At 39.1% G+C, this 17,086-nt stretch overlaps 1 protein-coding gene across 1 annotated transcript; it reads right to left on the bottom strand.

The window, feature by feature from the left end:
- Positions 1 to 369: 369 nt before the first annotated feature.
- CHADL (chondroadherin like) lies at positions 370 to 7,071 on the bottom strand. The gene is given in 7 exon segments (XM_026703458.2): positions 370 to 547; positions 4,717 to 4,843; positions 4,953 to 6,155; positions 6,158 to 6,318; positions 6,320 to 6,480; positions 6,482 to 6,556; positions 6,829 to 7,071. Coding segments are annotated over 7 exon segments (2,097 nt in total). The 5' UTR covers positions 7,021 to 7,071.
- Positions 7,072 to 17,086: the final 10,015 nt, after the last annotated feature.

Genomic DNA, 17,086 nt, shown 5'->3' with positions numbered 1-17,086 from the left:
AAACATATGGAAAACATGTTTAAATCTTGCTTTCCAAATGGACTGGTCAATTTGTATTGCCCTACAATTACTGTAGCTAAATACTGTATATAAAGGAAAATAAATGTACATATTTTCCAAATTATAATAGTTTATAGACAATAACTATATTATGCATAATTTTGAATGTACTTTGTTTTTCACATTACGGATTGATCATTGTAACTAGACAAATAATGTAGATCAACAGATAAAAGCATATACCAAGGTCTTCCTTTTCAAATTTCTTATCGTTATGAGAAACTGAAAGTATGTTTATATCAAGGGACTTCTCATTCATGCTTTACTTTTCTTGTTTTCCTTCACTCCTGAACTCGGCACCTGCATCCCTCATTTGGAGCGAGTCCCATCCCTGATTTCAGATACAGTTAAGCTGGCTTGTTTGACCTTCTGTATATTCCACCCTGGGAAACTTTGGAAGATGGTGACAAGCTTCACTTTTTGGCTATATACATTTGGTGGAGAGCCACAAGTAGCCCCTACTCTCAGATTCAAGTTATCAAGCCACCTGGAAAATACAGGAAAAGAAGAAACCTTATAATTTCACCAGATCTGAATCTATTTAATGGTGGAGTTTTTGCAGGGGGAGGGGGTTGTGGGCATTTTTTGTATGGTTTCACATTTGAGATATTAAGAATCTGTTCATTTGTGAAAATGGGAGCAGGAAAAATGCTGCTTGTTCATGATGTTTCCAAATATATTCTCAGTACGGGATTACTGTTTTCTAGGAAAAATGTGAAATATAGTTGATCAGCTTTACAACAGAAGGTTCATCCATCAATTATATGAGCTTGTATAATCACTATTTGGCAATCAAAGTTTAGCCTAGGCTAACATTTTAGCATGTAAGATCTGTAATTCCTTCTCTGAGAAAAGTAAATCAGAAGTCAGTTGCTAACAAGAAGTGATCGATGCATATTTGTAGTTTGATTTGCTGTTCCATTTCTTCTCCCACTGGCATGCGAGCGCACAATTTTTGGTGCAGGAACCCAAAAAGCTTAGCCACCACTGTCATAAATGGTCTATAACTCAAAATATCAGAATCATGCAGGTAATGTTTTTCCCCTGTGATATTCAGAGAAAGCAAAAGTGAGTTTTGAAGAAGCAAGTTAGAAAAAATATTTTAACTACCCTGTTTCTCCAACAATACGGCCTCCCCCAATAGGAAGTCCCAGCATGTTTTATAGGCATGAAATGAAATTAAGCCCCTCCCCCCAAATTAAGGCCTATATTAAAACATGCGAAATGGGGGGGCTTGCTGTTAGGAAGTACTTTTGTTGCACATCCAGATATGGTGCTGCCTGTGTTGACCCTGATACAAAGTGCCCCACCAACGCCGAGGTCAACATCCAAGCCGTTGCCACCCGCCCATCCAAAGATGCAAGGTGCGGGAATTAAGTCACCCCCAAAAAGATGGCCTAGCCATTTTTTCGGGGCTCAAAAAAAATAAGACCCGGCCTTATTATATGAGAAACACGGTATAAAACTCCTGATAATACCATGAATAGCCAAGACAACAAACAAATCAATCCAGAGTTCTTACCTAAGGCACAATGATCAATGAAAGCAGAGGGTGAGTAGAAAAAAGAGAGGCAGTTTGAATTGCTTCCATTGCATTTCAAATTCCCAGAGGTTGTGGGAGGAGCTGCTGGCTGCTTGTGAAGGAAGCAGAGGGTGAATAGAAAGGAGAAAGATATAACTATAAACCAAGAATACCAATAAGACATTTAGAGTAAGTGCCCTTGAGATTGTGATTTTATTTTATTTCAAAATGACTGGCTTAGCTCAGTGTAATACTTGTTTTACAGCTGTCTTTCGCAGTACTCTTTTGAAACATGGATACTGTCCTCTTTGTAAAAAAATTACCAGTCTACATGGACAGATTACCTATCTAGAATCTCTAATCTGAAATTAGGTGCCCAATCCGGCCACCTATTGAGTTGCCATGCTACCAGCCCCCACTACTACAAAGATCCTACAGGAAAAGGGCAGTATGGACAACCGTGGGATCTGGTAGGGTGAGAGCTGTAGAACATAAACACAAAACTTTTGCTGTGTCCCAGCATAACAGATACAGTGCCCTTGCTGACCTTAATAGGGACAGTGAGAACAATCAACCAAAAGAACAGCTTGCCCTTGGAAGTTGTGGGAGTGCCATCAGTTGAGACTTTCAAGAACAGATTGGACTGCCGTTTGTCAGAAATGGTGTAGGGTCTCCCGCTTGGGCGGGGGGTTGGACAAGATGACCAACAAGGTCCCTTCCAACTCTGATTATCTGTATCAGGCTGAAATTACCGTATTCTGATTATGCAGAGACCTTGTATTTTGAAAAGTCTATAATATTGGGAAACGTGGAAGGAAAGAGGAAAAGCACAGGACCAACAACAATGTAGATGGAATAATTTTTTGTGAGGATGGAGTCTGAAATACTGTATAAATTATTTCCAGCCCTCTCTGAAAATACAAAGAACTGAAGGTGCAACTTTCTGCAAAGAAAGTGTAGGCAATAGTCCATTATCAGCTGCATAGCAAAGAGGGCTTTCAAACGGTCAACATCTTTCCTTTGTTTTACAGTAGTGATTCCCAAAGTGGGTGGTACCGCCCCCTGGGGGGCAGTAGGATGCTTTAGGGGGGCGCTAAGAGGCAAGGTGGCCGGCAGGGGGGTGCTAAGAGGCGGCAAAGGGGTTTTCGAGGCGCTGGCCCTGCAGGTTCACTCATTGACTGTAGCACCGTTCCAGAGCCTCAAGTGTGGAAGTGGTGGCACGTTACATGCCGCCGCGGCCGCATTCAATGTGCCGCTCCCCTGCCACCTCTTAGCGTTCCCAAGCAGGCCAGCAGAGGGGTGCTAAGGCAGCAGGGGGGCGTTTGAGGCACCGGCCAGCCCTGCAGGTTCACCCATTGAGGCGCCGGCTCCAGAGCGGTGCTAGTCAACGGATGAATCTACAGAGCCAGCTGGCGCCTCGAATGCCCCCCTGCCACCCCTTAGCGCCCCTCTGCCAGCCCCCTTGGGGACGCTAAGAGGTGTCAGGGGGGCAATTCGAGGCGCCGGCCAGCCCTGCAGGTTCACCCATTGACTAGCACCGCTCTGGAGCCGGCGCCTCCAATGCAGCAGCACATTGGGAAAAGCCACCGCCACCACTTTCCCAACATGCTGCCACTGTCACATTCTGTCTGTTTGTCTGTCTGTCTGTCCATCCATGTCGTTCCATTTGTCTGTCTGTCCATCCATCCATCCATCCCATCCATCCATCCAAAAGCTCTGTCTGTTTGCCTGCCTGCCTTCCTGCCTACCTACCTGCCTGCCTGCCTGTCTCTCTCTCTCTCTCTATCTATCCATCCATTCTTCCATGTTTGAAGCGCAGGACCCGCAGGCACATCGGGAAAGTAGAGCAAAGCCAGTCTGAGAGGGAGGGAGGGAAGGAGAGAGGGAGTGAGAGAGAGAGAGAGAGAAAGAGAGAGAGAGACCTGATGCATCAGATTGAAATGAGGCCTAGTTTAGACTGAGGCCCTTTTCCACACTGAAACATCTTTGGCTTCTGTTAAAGGTTTTGTGGACGAAACATGATCAAGACTATCAGGAAGCTCTCACATTTTGTTGAGGCTTTAAACAGGATCCATTGGACCAGATCTCCACCCTAAAAATTACTTTGCCCCAATGTATTACAGTGCCAATTCTGAAGAAGGCAAAACCAAAATGTACTGGTAAATTACAAGGAGGACACACACACACACACACCCTTCTAACCCTGCTGGAGCAGGTGATTGGACTAGAATAGATATCTCATTATCTTTCTCCTCCCTCTCTCCCTCCTTCTTTATTTCTTTTTCTTTCTGTCCCTTCCTTTCATTCCCCACTTCTTTGTCCCTTTTTCTTTCTTTCCTTTTTCTTCCTCTCTTTTCTCTTTCTTTCTTTCTTTCTTTCTTTCTTTCTTTCTTTCTTTCTTTCTTTCTTTCTTTCTTTCTTTCTTTCTTTCTTTCTTTCTTTCTTTCTTTCTTTTCTCTCTCTCTTTCCCTCTCTCAGACTCATCCCTTTAGATCAGAGGTCACCAAACTTTTGGACCACAGGGACCACCAAAGTCATAATTTTAAATCCCAGAGACACTAATATGAATTTTGACTGACGGTGGCTTTCTGGCGTTGGTGGGAGAGAGAGAGAGAGATCTGATCCAACCTCTCTCTTTCCCTCTCTCTCTCACACACACAGGCAGGGGTGGGATTTAGACCCCTGATCTAAAGCTGTCAAAACTCCAAAAACAGGTCAAATAGCTCTGGGGAGGCCAGTCATAAATTAGGACACTTGCTAAACAACCGGCCATTAAGTGAGGACCACTTGTATTTGGTTTGCCAGTCACCTGGCCACACCTACCCAGTCACATGACCAGCAAGCCACACCACCCAGTCATGTGACCAGCAAGCCACACCTCAAATTAGGGCACACCCACAGAAATTTGAATCCCACCCCTGGGTGGGGGGCACCGAGGATGAATTTGTAGCAGCAAGGGGGCGGTGGACTGAAAAAGTTTGGGAACCATTGTTCTACAGCATATTCAGCAATGGCAAACTCACGAAGTATTTTTCATCCTATATCTATTATAAATATAAGAGCAGCTTTCAGGTTGCAATGAAACAGATCCAGGTAAGGGAACTACTTTAAAATAAAAGTCCACAGAATATTACCAATAATTGTTGGCTGGAGATTTTATTTCCTGTATTTCTTTTCTGGAAATTCTAATTAAATGTATCCGTTTTTGGATTTTATTTCCATATTTATGAGGCTGTACTTTGGGGAAACTGATTTCATCCTCTGGGTTTTTGAAATAATATATAACATTAAACAAACTATAGCTGCAGAGGCATATATTTGTGATGATGATGGCAACGTCATTATAGTTTGCAGCTATCCAATTTCTAACTTAGTTGTTCAAGGACCATGTTATCCAGATACAAGTGCTGCAGAGATCTCACAATTGAAAGGAAAGCACCGTTTCCAATGTATTTTATAGGATTCTTAGACAATTTCAGTTCATTGAGTATAGACAATCCTGTAAGGGCCTCAGTGGAAATTTCTTGCAAAGAATTCTTGTCTAGATGCAGTTTCTCCAGCATCTTGGCCTGCTTCAGAGCCTTAGGAGACAGGTATATAATATGATTTCCTGTTAAGTAAAGACAGCGTAGTTGTTTCATCCCAGCCAGAGCGCTATCAGACAGCTGACTGATTGAATTGTGTTGCAAGTGGAAAGCGAAGAGGTTGAGCAAGTACCTGAAGTCATCCCTGGGCATTTGAGTGAATTTGTTGTAATATAGAAAAAGATAAGCAAGTTGGGTGGTGTCTCTGAAAATACCAGCACCAATGGAAGATATATCATTATTAGGCAGATAAAGATAGATGAGTGTTCTTAGATCCCGAAAAGCACCAGGCTGTAGCACTTTAATCTTACAGTTCTGCAGGTGAAGTGAGGTCAGGTTTTTCAAGCCAAGGAAGGAACCATTTAGTATGGAACGGAGCTCATTGTGTTGCAAGTCCAGAAGTTGAGTGTCGCTAGGAAATCCTTTGGGTATATGCAAGAGATTTTTGTTATCACACTTCCCATGCTGGTAATCTAATAAGCAAATACATTCTTTTGGACATTTTACAGCACCCTCCTCTGGCTTTCTGCTGATTATTGTTGGAAGCAGCTCCTCTTCTAAAGTCTGAAAGGCCGGAGGACCAGAACATACTATGTCAATATGTATTTTTGCCTTGTCAGCCCACTCTTTGAGGGGACGCATGTAGCAGGTACAAAGCATAGAGTTGCCTGTTAAGTTTATTCTTTTATGGCAGACCATTTCTACCAGGGGCTGCAATACCAAAATCTGGTTGTCGTGCAAGTCAAGAGTGTGGAGTAAGGGGCTCCTGACAAAAGCTCTGTCTGAGATCTCCTGAAGGGCCATGTTATCCAAGTAAAGCTATTTGAGATTAGTTATTTCAATGGCCTCCTCATCAATGTAAGTGATGGGATTGTGTCCTAAATCCAGCCGATTTATGCCAGATAGTCTAGACAATGCCTCAGTGGGAAAGAACTGCAATTCATTGTGGTGTAGACTTAGATTTCTGAGTGTTGGTAATCCACCAAAAGTGAATTATGGGACAAATTGATCCACTTGAACATCTGAAGTCCCTGGAAAACCATATCTAGCAGGTAAACCAATAAGTTTTTGGCCAGATTCAATAAATGAAGGAATCCAAGTTGTCCAAAATCTCCTGGCTTTATTTCTTCAATATGATTATTTTCTAAAATGTTGATGGAGGGAAGAGAGGCCATCTAAGGATTTTTGATCGATGAAGGCTATATTGTTAGAAGCCAGATTGAGGTAAACTAGCTGTCCTAATCCCTTGAAAGTTCCTTCCTCAATGTTTTTTATCTTGCATCTCCGAAGGTTCAAATGGGTGAGGTGAAGGTTCAAATGGAATGGACAAAAAGGTTCCTAAAGGAATCACTATAATTTTGTTATCTTGAAGAGCCAACTTTTTAGTAATCTGCGGATTTAGTTTTGGCCCATCATAGTTGTTCCTCAAAGTTTTGTTTTTAATGGAAAATCAGGAAATTATGCTGTCACTCACTGAGACTGCTATGAGATAGATCATTTTTTAAAATGGTTTGTAATTAATCACATTGCCAGGTAGTTGCTGGATATTAGAATTAAAAATTGTTTAAATCTTAATAGATTTTGGAAGCAGACAAACCAACTAATACAAAGCAATTGCAAAATAGATTGAAGTAATTGTTCCGTTTGGTGCCATAGACTCACCTGAGGGATATTAACAGGCAGCTTAGTCAGATTCCTGTCTAAGTAAATGACTTGATGCTTGATGCTATCACAGGTACAGATTTGTGGGCAGTGATCAGCAATCAGACTTTCTGTAATCAAGGCGATCAGGAGAAACTTGGCAGAAGTCCACATCCTGGAAAGCAAAAGACCTGGGAAAAGAAAGCTGTTCATTGGACCACATACAGGTTTTTCCCTACATACAAGGTTGAGCAATAGCAAACTTAAATTTGCTTTCTACACACACAGAACAGCAGTTCGAAGAACTGTGAAAAAGGGAATACATAAGCGATAGAAAAAAGCAAAATCAGGTAACAAACAGCTTTTCTCGCATCTGTATTAGCTGCTATTTTAATATCAATACGTTGATTCCTTGTTACCACTGAAAAAGTATTTTTCAAATTTCCCACATTTTTGCCTTAAATTATAAGCAAAATTGGCAAACATAAAAGCAATGGTGATAATTAAAGGCCAATGGTCAAAAGAAAAAGAAAGACAGAGTTACATTCTAAATGACCATATCTTTTGTTGCAAGGAATTTTGGGAGTTCTGTTTTTTCCCTATAAGTTCTATTAACTGTGTTTCAGTATAATATGTGTAGCTTGATTTTGGTTTGGAGTGTTCTAGGAATCTAGCCAATTGTAGTTTATTTAACAGACTAAGATTCCACACAGGCATGGGTAAGCAGGTGTTTTTCCCCCACTACTAACAATTAGATGTTACAGTTTCCTGCCATCCAAAATTAGGAAATGCTAAATAGCAAAACAACAACTCCTCCTTTACTGAAATCAAGGGAAAAATGCATATCAGGGGCCCTTAGTGCTTGAGCTTAGTTTTTTTTGTTGCAGAGGTTTTATTACCCAAACGATTTTATTTATTTTTATTTGTCAATTGCTTACAAGATGATAGGTATAAGTAAAAACATAGTTATGAATACATGGATACATATAAGAAAAATAAATATATATATATATAAAAGAAACAGTGGGACAGGGACGTAGGCACATTGGTGCGCTTATGCACACCCCCTACAGACCTCTTAGGAAAGGGATGAGGTCAACAGTAGACAGTGTTTGGGTTTGGGGAAGAAACCAGAGTCAGGTAGAGTATTCCAGACATTGGCCACTCTGTTGCTGAAGTTGTATTTCCTGCAATCAAGTTGCGATTAACCTTGAGTTTTTATCTATTGTTTGCTCTTGTGTTGTTATGGTTGAAGTTGAAGTATTCATTGACAGGTAGGACATTGCAATGTATGATTTTATATACTATACTTAGATCGGACCGAAGGTGGCATAGTTCTAGGTTTTCTAGGTCTAGAATTTAGAGTCTGGTGGCATAAGGTATTCTGCAATGAGTAGAGGAGTGGAGAACTTTTCTTGCGAAATATTTCTGGACTTTCTCAACTGTGTTAATATCAGATACGTAATGTGGGTTCCACACTGATAAGCTGTATTCGAGTATTGGTCCAGAAAATGTTTTGTATACTCTAGTTATTAGTGTAATATTACCAGAGAAAAAGGTACGTAAAATTAGGTTAACAACTCTTAATGCCTTTTTGGCTATGTAGTTACAGTGGGCTCTAGCACTGAGGTCATTTGAGATGAGTACTCCAAGATCCTTGACAGAGTTTGGATCATCAACAAGGTCTCTAGGTAATATCATCAGTGTTATCCCAAAGATATTGGATGAATGACCTGTATGATTGAGAATCTCTACAGACTATCATCAATGCTAGTCATCCATATCCTTGTTTGACCCATTCTGCATCATAGATTCAACTAGTAACCTGTAAGTATTGATGCCCTGGCCATCAAATAAGTTTCCTATAATGCACAAGCCTAGCACATTATATTTATTTACTCTATAACCACAGTGAGTGACCCCAGTATATTATATGCCAACATCCACCAATCAACCAATAATTTGTCAATTGAGTTAGCCAGTAGTAGCTGAATGGAAAGAATATCAGTCAATCAATCACTGCTTATTATTTCTGTCTCAAATTGACTAGTACCTAAATTAACTCTCCTGAGCTTCCGGGGTTCTATGAATCAACATCAGCTTTTACCCCTTTTTTCAAAACAAGAAAAATATGTTTCCAGCATCTCCTTTACCTTACAGGAGGTAATGTAATACAGGTGGATATACTCTATATTCTTAATAAGCAACTCTTTAGATTGGACAATGGCAGTGCACTTTCTCAGATCTTGGATGGCAGGCCTACACTTGCATACAATCAACCACAAATTGATGCAGATTCTCACAAGGCTCACAGCAGGATCAATGCTAACATAGGAATCAGATCTTGCAACAACTGTCTTCTTTGCTCCCATCTATACCAATAGCACTATTATAGTTCCCAAAAAGTAGATACACAAAGTTATAGGTAACTTCTCATGGTCTTCCTTTAATGTGATATATGCTATCATCCACCAGCAATGTCCCTTTGAGTGCTACGTAGGATCAGCAAGACAAACAAGATCAATGAACACAAGTTTGATATCAGGATTCAAAACATGGGCAAAGTAATATAAGAGCACTGCAACTTCCAGGACAATGCATGGAAGACCTCAGAATGTGGGTTTTGGAAAAAAAATGGACTTTAACAGCACCATTAATGAAGTGATTGCTGAACTCACATCAAAAAGGCAATCTCAGAAGATCTCAACAAATACAATGTTTTTGTTACTTGTAATCTGTCTCATATGTAAACTGCATAACTACAAACATCCTAGCTTCCCCGCAGCTTCACCCAGATTTAAATCTTACATCGATGTAGTCACTTACGTATCTGATGAAGTGAACTGCAACTCTGTAAAACTTGTGCCTTTTAGGAATTTAAATAATCCTAAACAGCATTTAATAGTTTTTCCTCCAAAGAGGCCATTTTATTTACTTTTTCCTAACTTACCTTTGTTCCACTAGGTTAAAGCCTTTAAAGATAAGGTTAAAATAAAGAAAATGCTGCATCAAAAGCTCTTCCCTACTAGCTCCTAAAGTTATGTGAACTTTCCTGGAGCATTAGCAGAGCTGAATGAGCTCTTGTTCAGCAAGAATATTTTTTCCTCCCTCCAATACACGTCAACAGTTTACTTTGATATCTGTGCAATTATGAAAATGGCACAATTATGTTAGAATCTTTCAGGCTGTCATTCATAGAAGTGTGGAAAGGGAATTTCACGAAGGCAGTAGTGTCACAAAAAACAGGAAAAGCCCAAGGGGAACATCAGGTCAGCCAGAAAACAAACTTACATAGGAAAATGAATCAAATAAAAATTATTAAAGAATCCCTATAGACAAAAGCCTAAGTAATTCAGAAAACTAGGCAAATAGGAAAAGAAAGTTACACAATTCCAGTTAGCAGTAAATGTTACTTTACACATACATTGAAAACATAATTATGAATTGTTCACATTGAAAGTAAATAAATCCATGCGAAGAATATAACTTCACAGTATAACACAGTATAACACAGTATAACTATGTGCCTGAATAAATATTCAACAAGACATAATTCCTTTTTATGTTCATAAACAGTTTTTGAAATTTTGGACTGATTTTCGTTTTAACAGCCCCATTTATTTGGGGGGGGGGGAGCCATATTCATGAGCAAATCCTCCAATATTATTTTCATTTGTGCATTAAAAATGATTAAGATTAGACTAAATTGATAGAAATTGAACTAAATAAACGCGATCTACTATTGCCATGCCTAGATTTTCTAGTTTTTCAGTAAAAGAACTTGACAGATGAAGCTCCTTTCCAGCAAACCTCCTCCCTTCCCCCATCCTGCCTCTAAACTACTTCCTGAGCTAGGAACATGAGATCCTAGCTTCGGAGACAAACAGAAGTATCACGTGACAGATGACCGTGTACGTGGAAAATTAGAAAAGGTGGCTTAATTTGCATACCCATCATACATTGCGCCAAAGTCCTTGTCTATGCAGATGTTTGTCCTTAATTTTAAGGTTTGATTGATATACTTTGCAGGACAACTGTGACAACTTTTCACCTCTTCGTCATGATATTACATTTGGTATTTTAGTTTGATATGAAATTGCTATTCACCATCACAAAATGATCTGCTGAATGTTGCCCCCCTCATAGCAAAGCTTCTCCCCGTTTTTTACAGGATGGCAGTGAAGCTTATGGATCTTATATGGATTGTGCCAGGGAGAATTTTATTTGTGGCTAAGAGGTCTGTAGGGGGCGTGCATAAGCGCACCAACGTGCCTACCGTCCCTGTCCTATTGTTTCTTTTATTTTTCTTTTATTTTTCTTATATGTACTCATTTCATGTATTCATAATTATGTATACACTTTTACTTATTATCTCGTAAACAATTGACAAATAAATAAAAATAAATAATTTTTATTGCGGTAGAGCTACAATAGGCTGTTGGAAAGCGGAGGTCTTTCAGGAAGTTATCTGGATTTGAAGTATTGTTATGCTGGGTGTTCCTACATGATTGTTGCTTAATAGATAAAAATTTCTGCAGAGCAGTATTTTTGGGGGAAATGCAGTTATAGGTGGTTCTTTTCAATTCAAAGGGTATGAGTACCTTGAAGTGTCTTCTGCTTGATAAAAGTTATTTTTAATTTACCATTCATGTTTCCTTAACTAATTTATTTTTCCTATTTTTGTTTTACTATAAAAGACAGGAGAATTCATCAGTTTTTCAAGTCTTTGTTATATTCAGTACAACTTAGGACAACTGAGCCCAAAATTTCTATTACTAAATAAGACAGTTAAGTAAATTTTGCCCCATTTTATGACTTTTCTTGCCACAGTTAAGTGAATCACTGCCGTTGTTAATAATAGTTGTTAAGTGAATCTGGCTTCCCCATTGACTTTCCTTGTCAGGTTGTTTAAGGGAAACTACAACCCTCATAAATATGAACCAGTTGCCAAGCACCTGAAATTTTGATCACAATTTTGATGCTCCCCATGGAGATATGTTAGAAAAGAACATATGTCACTTTTTTTCAGTGTCATAACTTTGGTCACTAAATAAACTGTTGTAAGTCAAGGACTGCCTGTATATTGTTTTTAATTATCAAATTGAATGCAAGCTACAATTCTGGCATCTAGCATCACACATTACAAGGATTAAACAATAAAAATAATAAAAAATAATTTGATCAAAACCAAAGAATAACACCAACAACAATTAACACAAGACAACAAAGATTTTGCTTCCTAAACATTTTTGAGTGTATCTTATAGATTTTTTGGCTGAGAGTATTTGCACCAAGACAAATTCCTTGTATGTCCAACCATACTTGGCCAATAAAGTATTCTATTCTATTCTATTCTATTCTATTCTATTCTATTAAAATATCCTGTAATTTTAACCTGTCACATACCTTTTTATAGAAATCTGGTTTTGCAGTTTCTTATCTTTTAAGTTTACTAAATTTGCTTGCATTATAGGAAGCCTTGTGTTGCAGATACACATACTGCACATATGCATTCAAGGCATGTTGTATAAATTTGTGAAACAAGTAAAATTCAGACATGCCTAGGCATGCTTAGGTAGGATGGGTCCTGGAAAGCAACTCACATGAACAAATGCTATTCATTTTGTTGATATCAGTTTTCCATGTATTTTGGTGATTGTTTCAAGGCATAGCATTGCCAATGTACATATAATTTAAATAACAAGTAACCCAGTTATAGATTTGCTGTAGGATGATTGGTGACAGCAGAAATGTCTTGCTAATGTTGGAAGAGCCATGATACGTTCTGCTACGTATGTAGCAAGTACATGGTTAATCCTCAAACATGCATCATGAATAAACTTAAGAAAGCATATGAAGTTGGGTTGTAAGAATGGTAATTAAGAAAAGGTCTGGGCTCCTCTTATTTGTTGCGCAAGATATGTTGTTCAGACTTAGCGCTTGGCTTAGAGGAACTTGGAAGTCAATGCGTCTTTGCTGTCCTGATGATATGGTGGGAACAAAATGATAATATGATAGACTTACTCCTGACTAAAGTTGCGGGTTTCTCTGATAAAAATCTGAAATCAGTTAAATATCCCAATCTGCCATGAGATCAGTTCCACATGACAATTTGTCACTACCGAAGCCACCAGAGACAAGGGAGCTTACAGATGCTGCAATGCACCAGCCAGGCACAGACAGTTATAGTGATTTGGATTATGAACTGGTGACCCTCATCTCATAACTCATTCAAAATTAAATGATTCTAAAGCAAAACTCCTGGGTTCGAACTACAAAGGTGGGATTTGTTATCAACCAGATACGAAATATATGTCTTATGAAACTGCCAAGATGATTTAACAAATTTATTTGCGCAAGGTTGACAATTTTGTTTTCTGTACTGACATTTTTTTCCACAGCTTTGCATTATGAGCATGACCCACTAGAATGGCATCTCTTTACTGCTTCATCATTGTTAACCCTCAAGGCTGTCTCATTACACCAGGGGCCAAATTTGGCAATTTTAAGACTTGTGGACTTCAACTCCCAGCATTCTCCAGCCAGCATAGTTGGCTGGAGAATGCTGGGAGTTGAAGTCCACAAGTCTTAAAGTTGCCAAGTTTGGAGACCTCTGCACTACACAATGACAATATACAACGTTCAGTACCTGTCGACTATGTGGCACACATGAAAGAAGTATATGAAAACATGGAACTGTTATTGAAGCAGATCCAGTACATTGAGTAAACTGGAATGTAGGTGATCTAAAAGTAATGGCTCTGTTGCTTGAAATGCAGCCCAAATATACCAAGTACAGTTAGTCCTCGACTTACAACCACAATTGAGCCAAAATGTATTTTGCTCACTGAGACATTTGTTATTTTTGTTCCATTCTACGTCCTTTCACAGTTGTTAAGTGAATCACTGCAGTTTTTAAGCTAGTAATATGTTTAAGTGAATCTGGTTTTGTTGTGGTTCGCCGGCAGCAGGTGCTGACGGCTGAGGACTTGGAGAGCGAGGACTCAGATGATGGGCCTGCGTGTGAGGCAGGGATGGAGCCAGGACCATCAGGGAGTGGAATGTTGCCTTCAGAGATTGTGGAGGCTGGCAGCAGTGATAAAGAAGTTCCCGAAGAGTCTATGCCCAGTGCGCATGCGCACAAGGCTGCTTGAAGGAAAGAGCAGCTGCAGCAGCACAGGCGATTTGGGAGTAAGGCTGCCCCTCCCTCAAGAGATAAAAGCTAGCTGAGAAACCAGAGTTCTTTGCAGGAAGCAAAAAAGTTTTTACACTCAAGCCTTGTGGATGTTCAGAATATTTTGGTTGTTATTTGGAAACTCTTTGTGTTTGAAATATTTCTTAGTAACTTTATCTAGTGTTCTTGGCAGCCGTGCACAACCTTGACAAGGCTCGTTCTTATCAAAGATAATTAATTTGAAACAGTCTTTTAACTGAAAAGGAACAAAATTCGTAAAGAATCATTAAAAGGTTTTGCTGTTACCTCTGTTTCGTGTTTGTTTCCTTGGAACAAGGTTTGGGTCAGAACTGGTTTCCCCATTGACTTTAACAGAGTAACATGAGATGGAAGGGACCTTGGACGTCGTTGGAGGTTAGTAACAACCGTGTTATTAACTTCTATTTATGAACTGTTTAATTAGGATTAGAATTGGAATTTTTTTATTGGCCAAGTGTGATTGGACCCACAAGGAATTTGTCTTGGTGCAAATGCTCTCAGTATACATCAAAGAAAAGATACATTCGTCAAGAGTCAAGGTACAACATAAGGCACATACACTTAATGATAGTCATAGGGTACAATAAGCAATCAAATCATACTAGGAAACAGTCAATATAGATCGTAAGGACATAAGCGACAAAGTTACAGTCATACAGTCACAAGTGGGAGGGGATGGGTGATAAGGAGTGATGAGAAGATTAATAGTAATAGTAGTGCAGTCTTTGTAAATAGTTGGACAGTATTGAGAGAATTATTTGTTTAGCAGAGTGATGGCGTTTGAGAAAAAACTGTTCTTGTGTCTAGTTGTTCTGGTGTGCAGTGCTCTATAGCGTCGTTTTGAGGGAAGGAGTCGAATCAGTTTATGTCCGGGTTGTGAGGGGTCTGTAAATATTTTCACAGCCCTCTTTTTGACTCGTGCAGTATACAGGTCCTCAACTGAAGGCAGGTGGGTAGTAATTGTTTTTTCTGCAGCCCTAATTATCCTCTGAACTCTGTGTCTGTCCTGTTGGGTTGCAGAACCCAACCAGACAGTTATAGAAGTGCAGATGATAGACTCAATAATTTCTCTGTAGAACTTATCAGCAGCTCCTTGGGCAGTTTGAGCTTTCTGAGTTGGCGCAGAAAGAACATTCTTTGTTGTGCTTTTTTGATGACGTTTTTGATGTTAGGTGTCCATTTTAGGTCATGTGATATAATAGAATCTAGAAATGTGAAGGTCTCTACCATTGATACTGTGTTGCCTGGTATTGTAAGAGGTGGTAGTATGGGAGGGTTTCTTCTAAAGTCTACCACCATTTCTATGGTTTTGAGTGTGTTCAGTTCCAGATTGTTCCGGTTACACCAGGAGGCAAGTTGTACAGCCGACTGTCTGTATGAGGATTCGTCTTTGTTTGAGATGGGGGTTGTGGAGATAGGTGGCTGTAGTTTCCTTTCAAACCTGCAGTAAAACACACTCAGGTCATCTGCTAGTTGTTGATTTCCTTCTGCCTGGGAAGGTTTGCTGTAGCCAGTGAGGTTTTTAAGAGTTTTCCACGTTTGCTGGTTCATTTGTTGAGAACTGATTCCTTAACTTTTCAGAGTCGCTTCTTTTTGCTACTCTGATCTCTTGTTAATATGTTTCTGGCCTAATTACATGGCACTCGTCACCTTTTCTGTAGGCTTCCTTTTTGGGATGACGTAGCTGCTTAAGTTTAGCTGTGAACCAAGGTTTATTGTTACTATATATTTGCAGGTTCCTTGTTGGTACACATAAGTCTTCACAGAAGCTGACATATGATGTTGCAGTATCTGTGAGCTCATCTAGGTCTGCAGAGGTATCTTCAAAAACATTCCAATCAGTGCAATCAAGGCAGGCCTGGAGCTTCAGCTTTGCCTCATCCGACCAAGTCCTCACTGATTTAATTGGTTTCATGGTTTTAAGTCATTGTCTGTAGGCAGGTGCAAGGTGAATCATGCAGTCATCAGTGTCCCACAGCTGCTTGTGGTAAAGACCTATAAGTATCTTTTACTGTTGTGTAGCAGTGATCTAAAGTATTTTTGCCTCTGGTGGGACAATCTACATGCTGGAAATATTTTGGGAGCTCTTTCCTTATATTTATTTGATTGAAATCTCCTAAAATGATGGGAAGGGAATATGGGTGTTTGGCTTCAGCCTCCATAATTTGATCAGCTAGAGTTCATACCTTGTTTATACAAGCTTGTGGAGGAACATACACAGCTATTAGGAGAAATGAGAACTCACATGGAGAATAAAATGGCTTGCAATTGATATGTAAAGACTCTAAATTTTAATCACAGAATTTATATATTATAGTTATATCCTGAGACCAGCTGTTGTTGATATATAAACATAATCCTCCACCCTTTGTTTTACCTGATGTCTCTTCAATTCTGTCTGATCTAAAATGGGTGAGAGATCTAAATATTTAGATCTAAATATCTAAATATGGTATCTGATCTAAATATGGATGGGAGAGGGAAAGAAGCTGTCATATTACTTGAATAGAACAAAGTTTGTTGATTGTAACAATCAGTGAATAATTTAATGTGTCCATCAAAAGCTAAGTTTATTGTAGATGGGTAATAATAGAAAAATGCCATTGCTGTTTTCTTTTCAATCTATTTGTCTAGCCTAAACCTCTGGAATTATCCTGGTAGACTTCCATTTAAGTACTCAGAATCTCACTTAGCTTTTTCAAGGTTGACTATAGCTGACTAGTTACTGCCATCTAGGTAGGAAACCAAATGTAAACACCAACTGAAAAACAACCATTTTCTGTAACGAGAAAAAATACAAATGGAAAGGGAAAAAATTAGAGCATTTTGAAAAATTAGTATTTGCAGTATAGTATATACACCAGTAAACATCATTTATGGAAGTACAATACCTTACTTCCAAATACTTATTCAGATAGCCTAGTCAGAACAGGACAATGTGCAAGTTTTCAAGAAATGACCAAAAACGGACTAATTTTATTGTTTTCATGGAAATTTGCTTAGAGATTTGTCTTTTAATTTTAATAAGCAAGTAAACACCCATTAATCAAGGACAATTTGCAAAAT

Source organism: Pseudonaja textilis, chromosome 5 (assembly GCF_049901715.1).
Source record: "Pseudonaja textilis isolate UNSWEBS1 chromosome 5, rPseTex1.2, whole genome shotgun sequence".
Taxonomy (NCBI): Eukaryota; Metazoa; Chordata; class Lepidosauria; order Squamata; family Elapidae; genus Pseudonaja; species Pseudonaja textilis.
The sequence above is the reverse complement of the archived record's forward strand: the minus strand, read 5'-3'. Positions and strand labels throughout refer to the sequence as shown.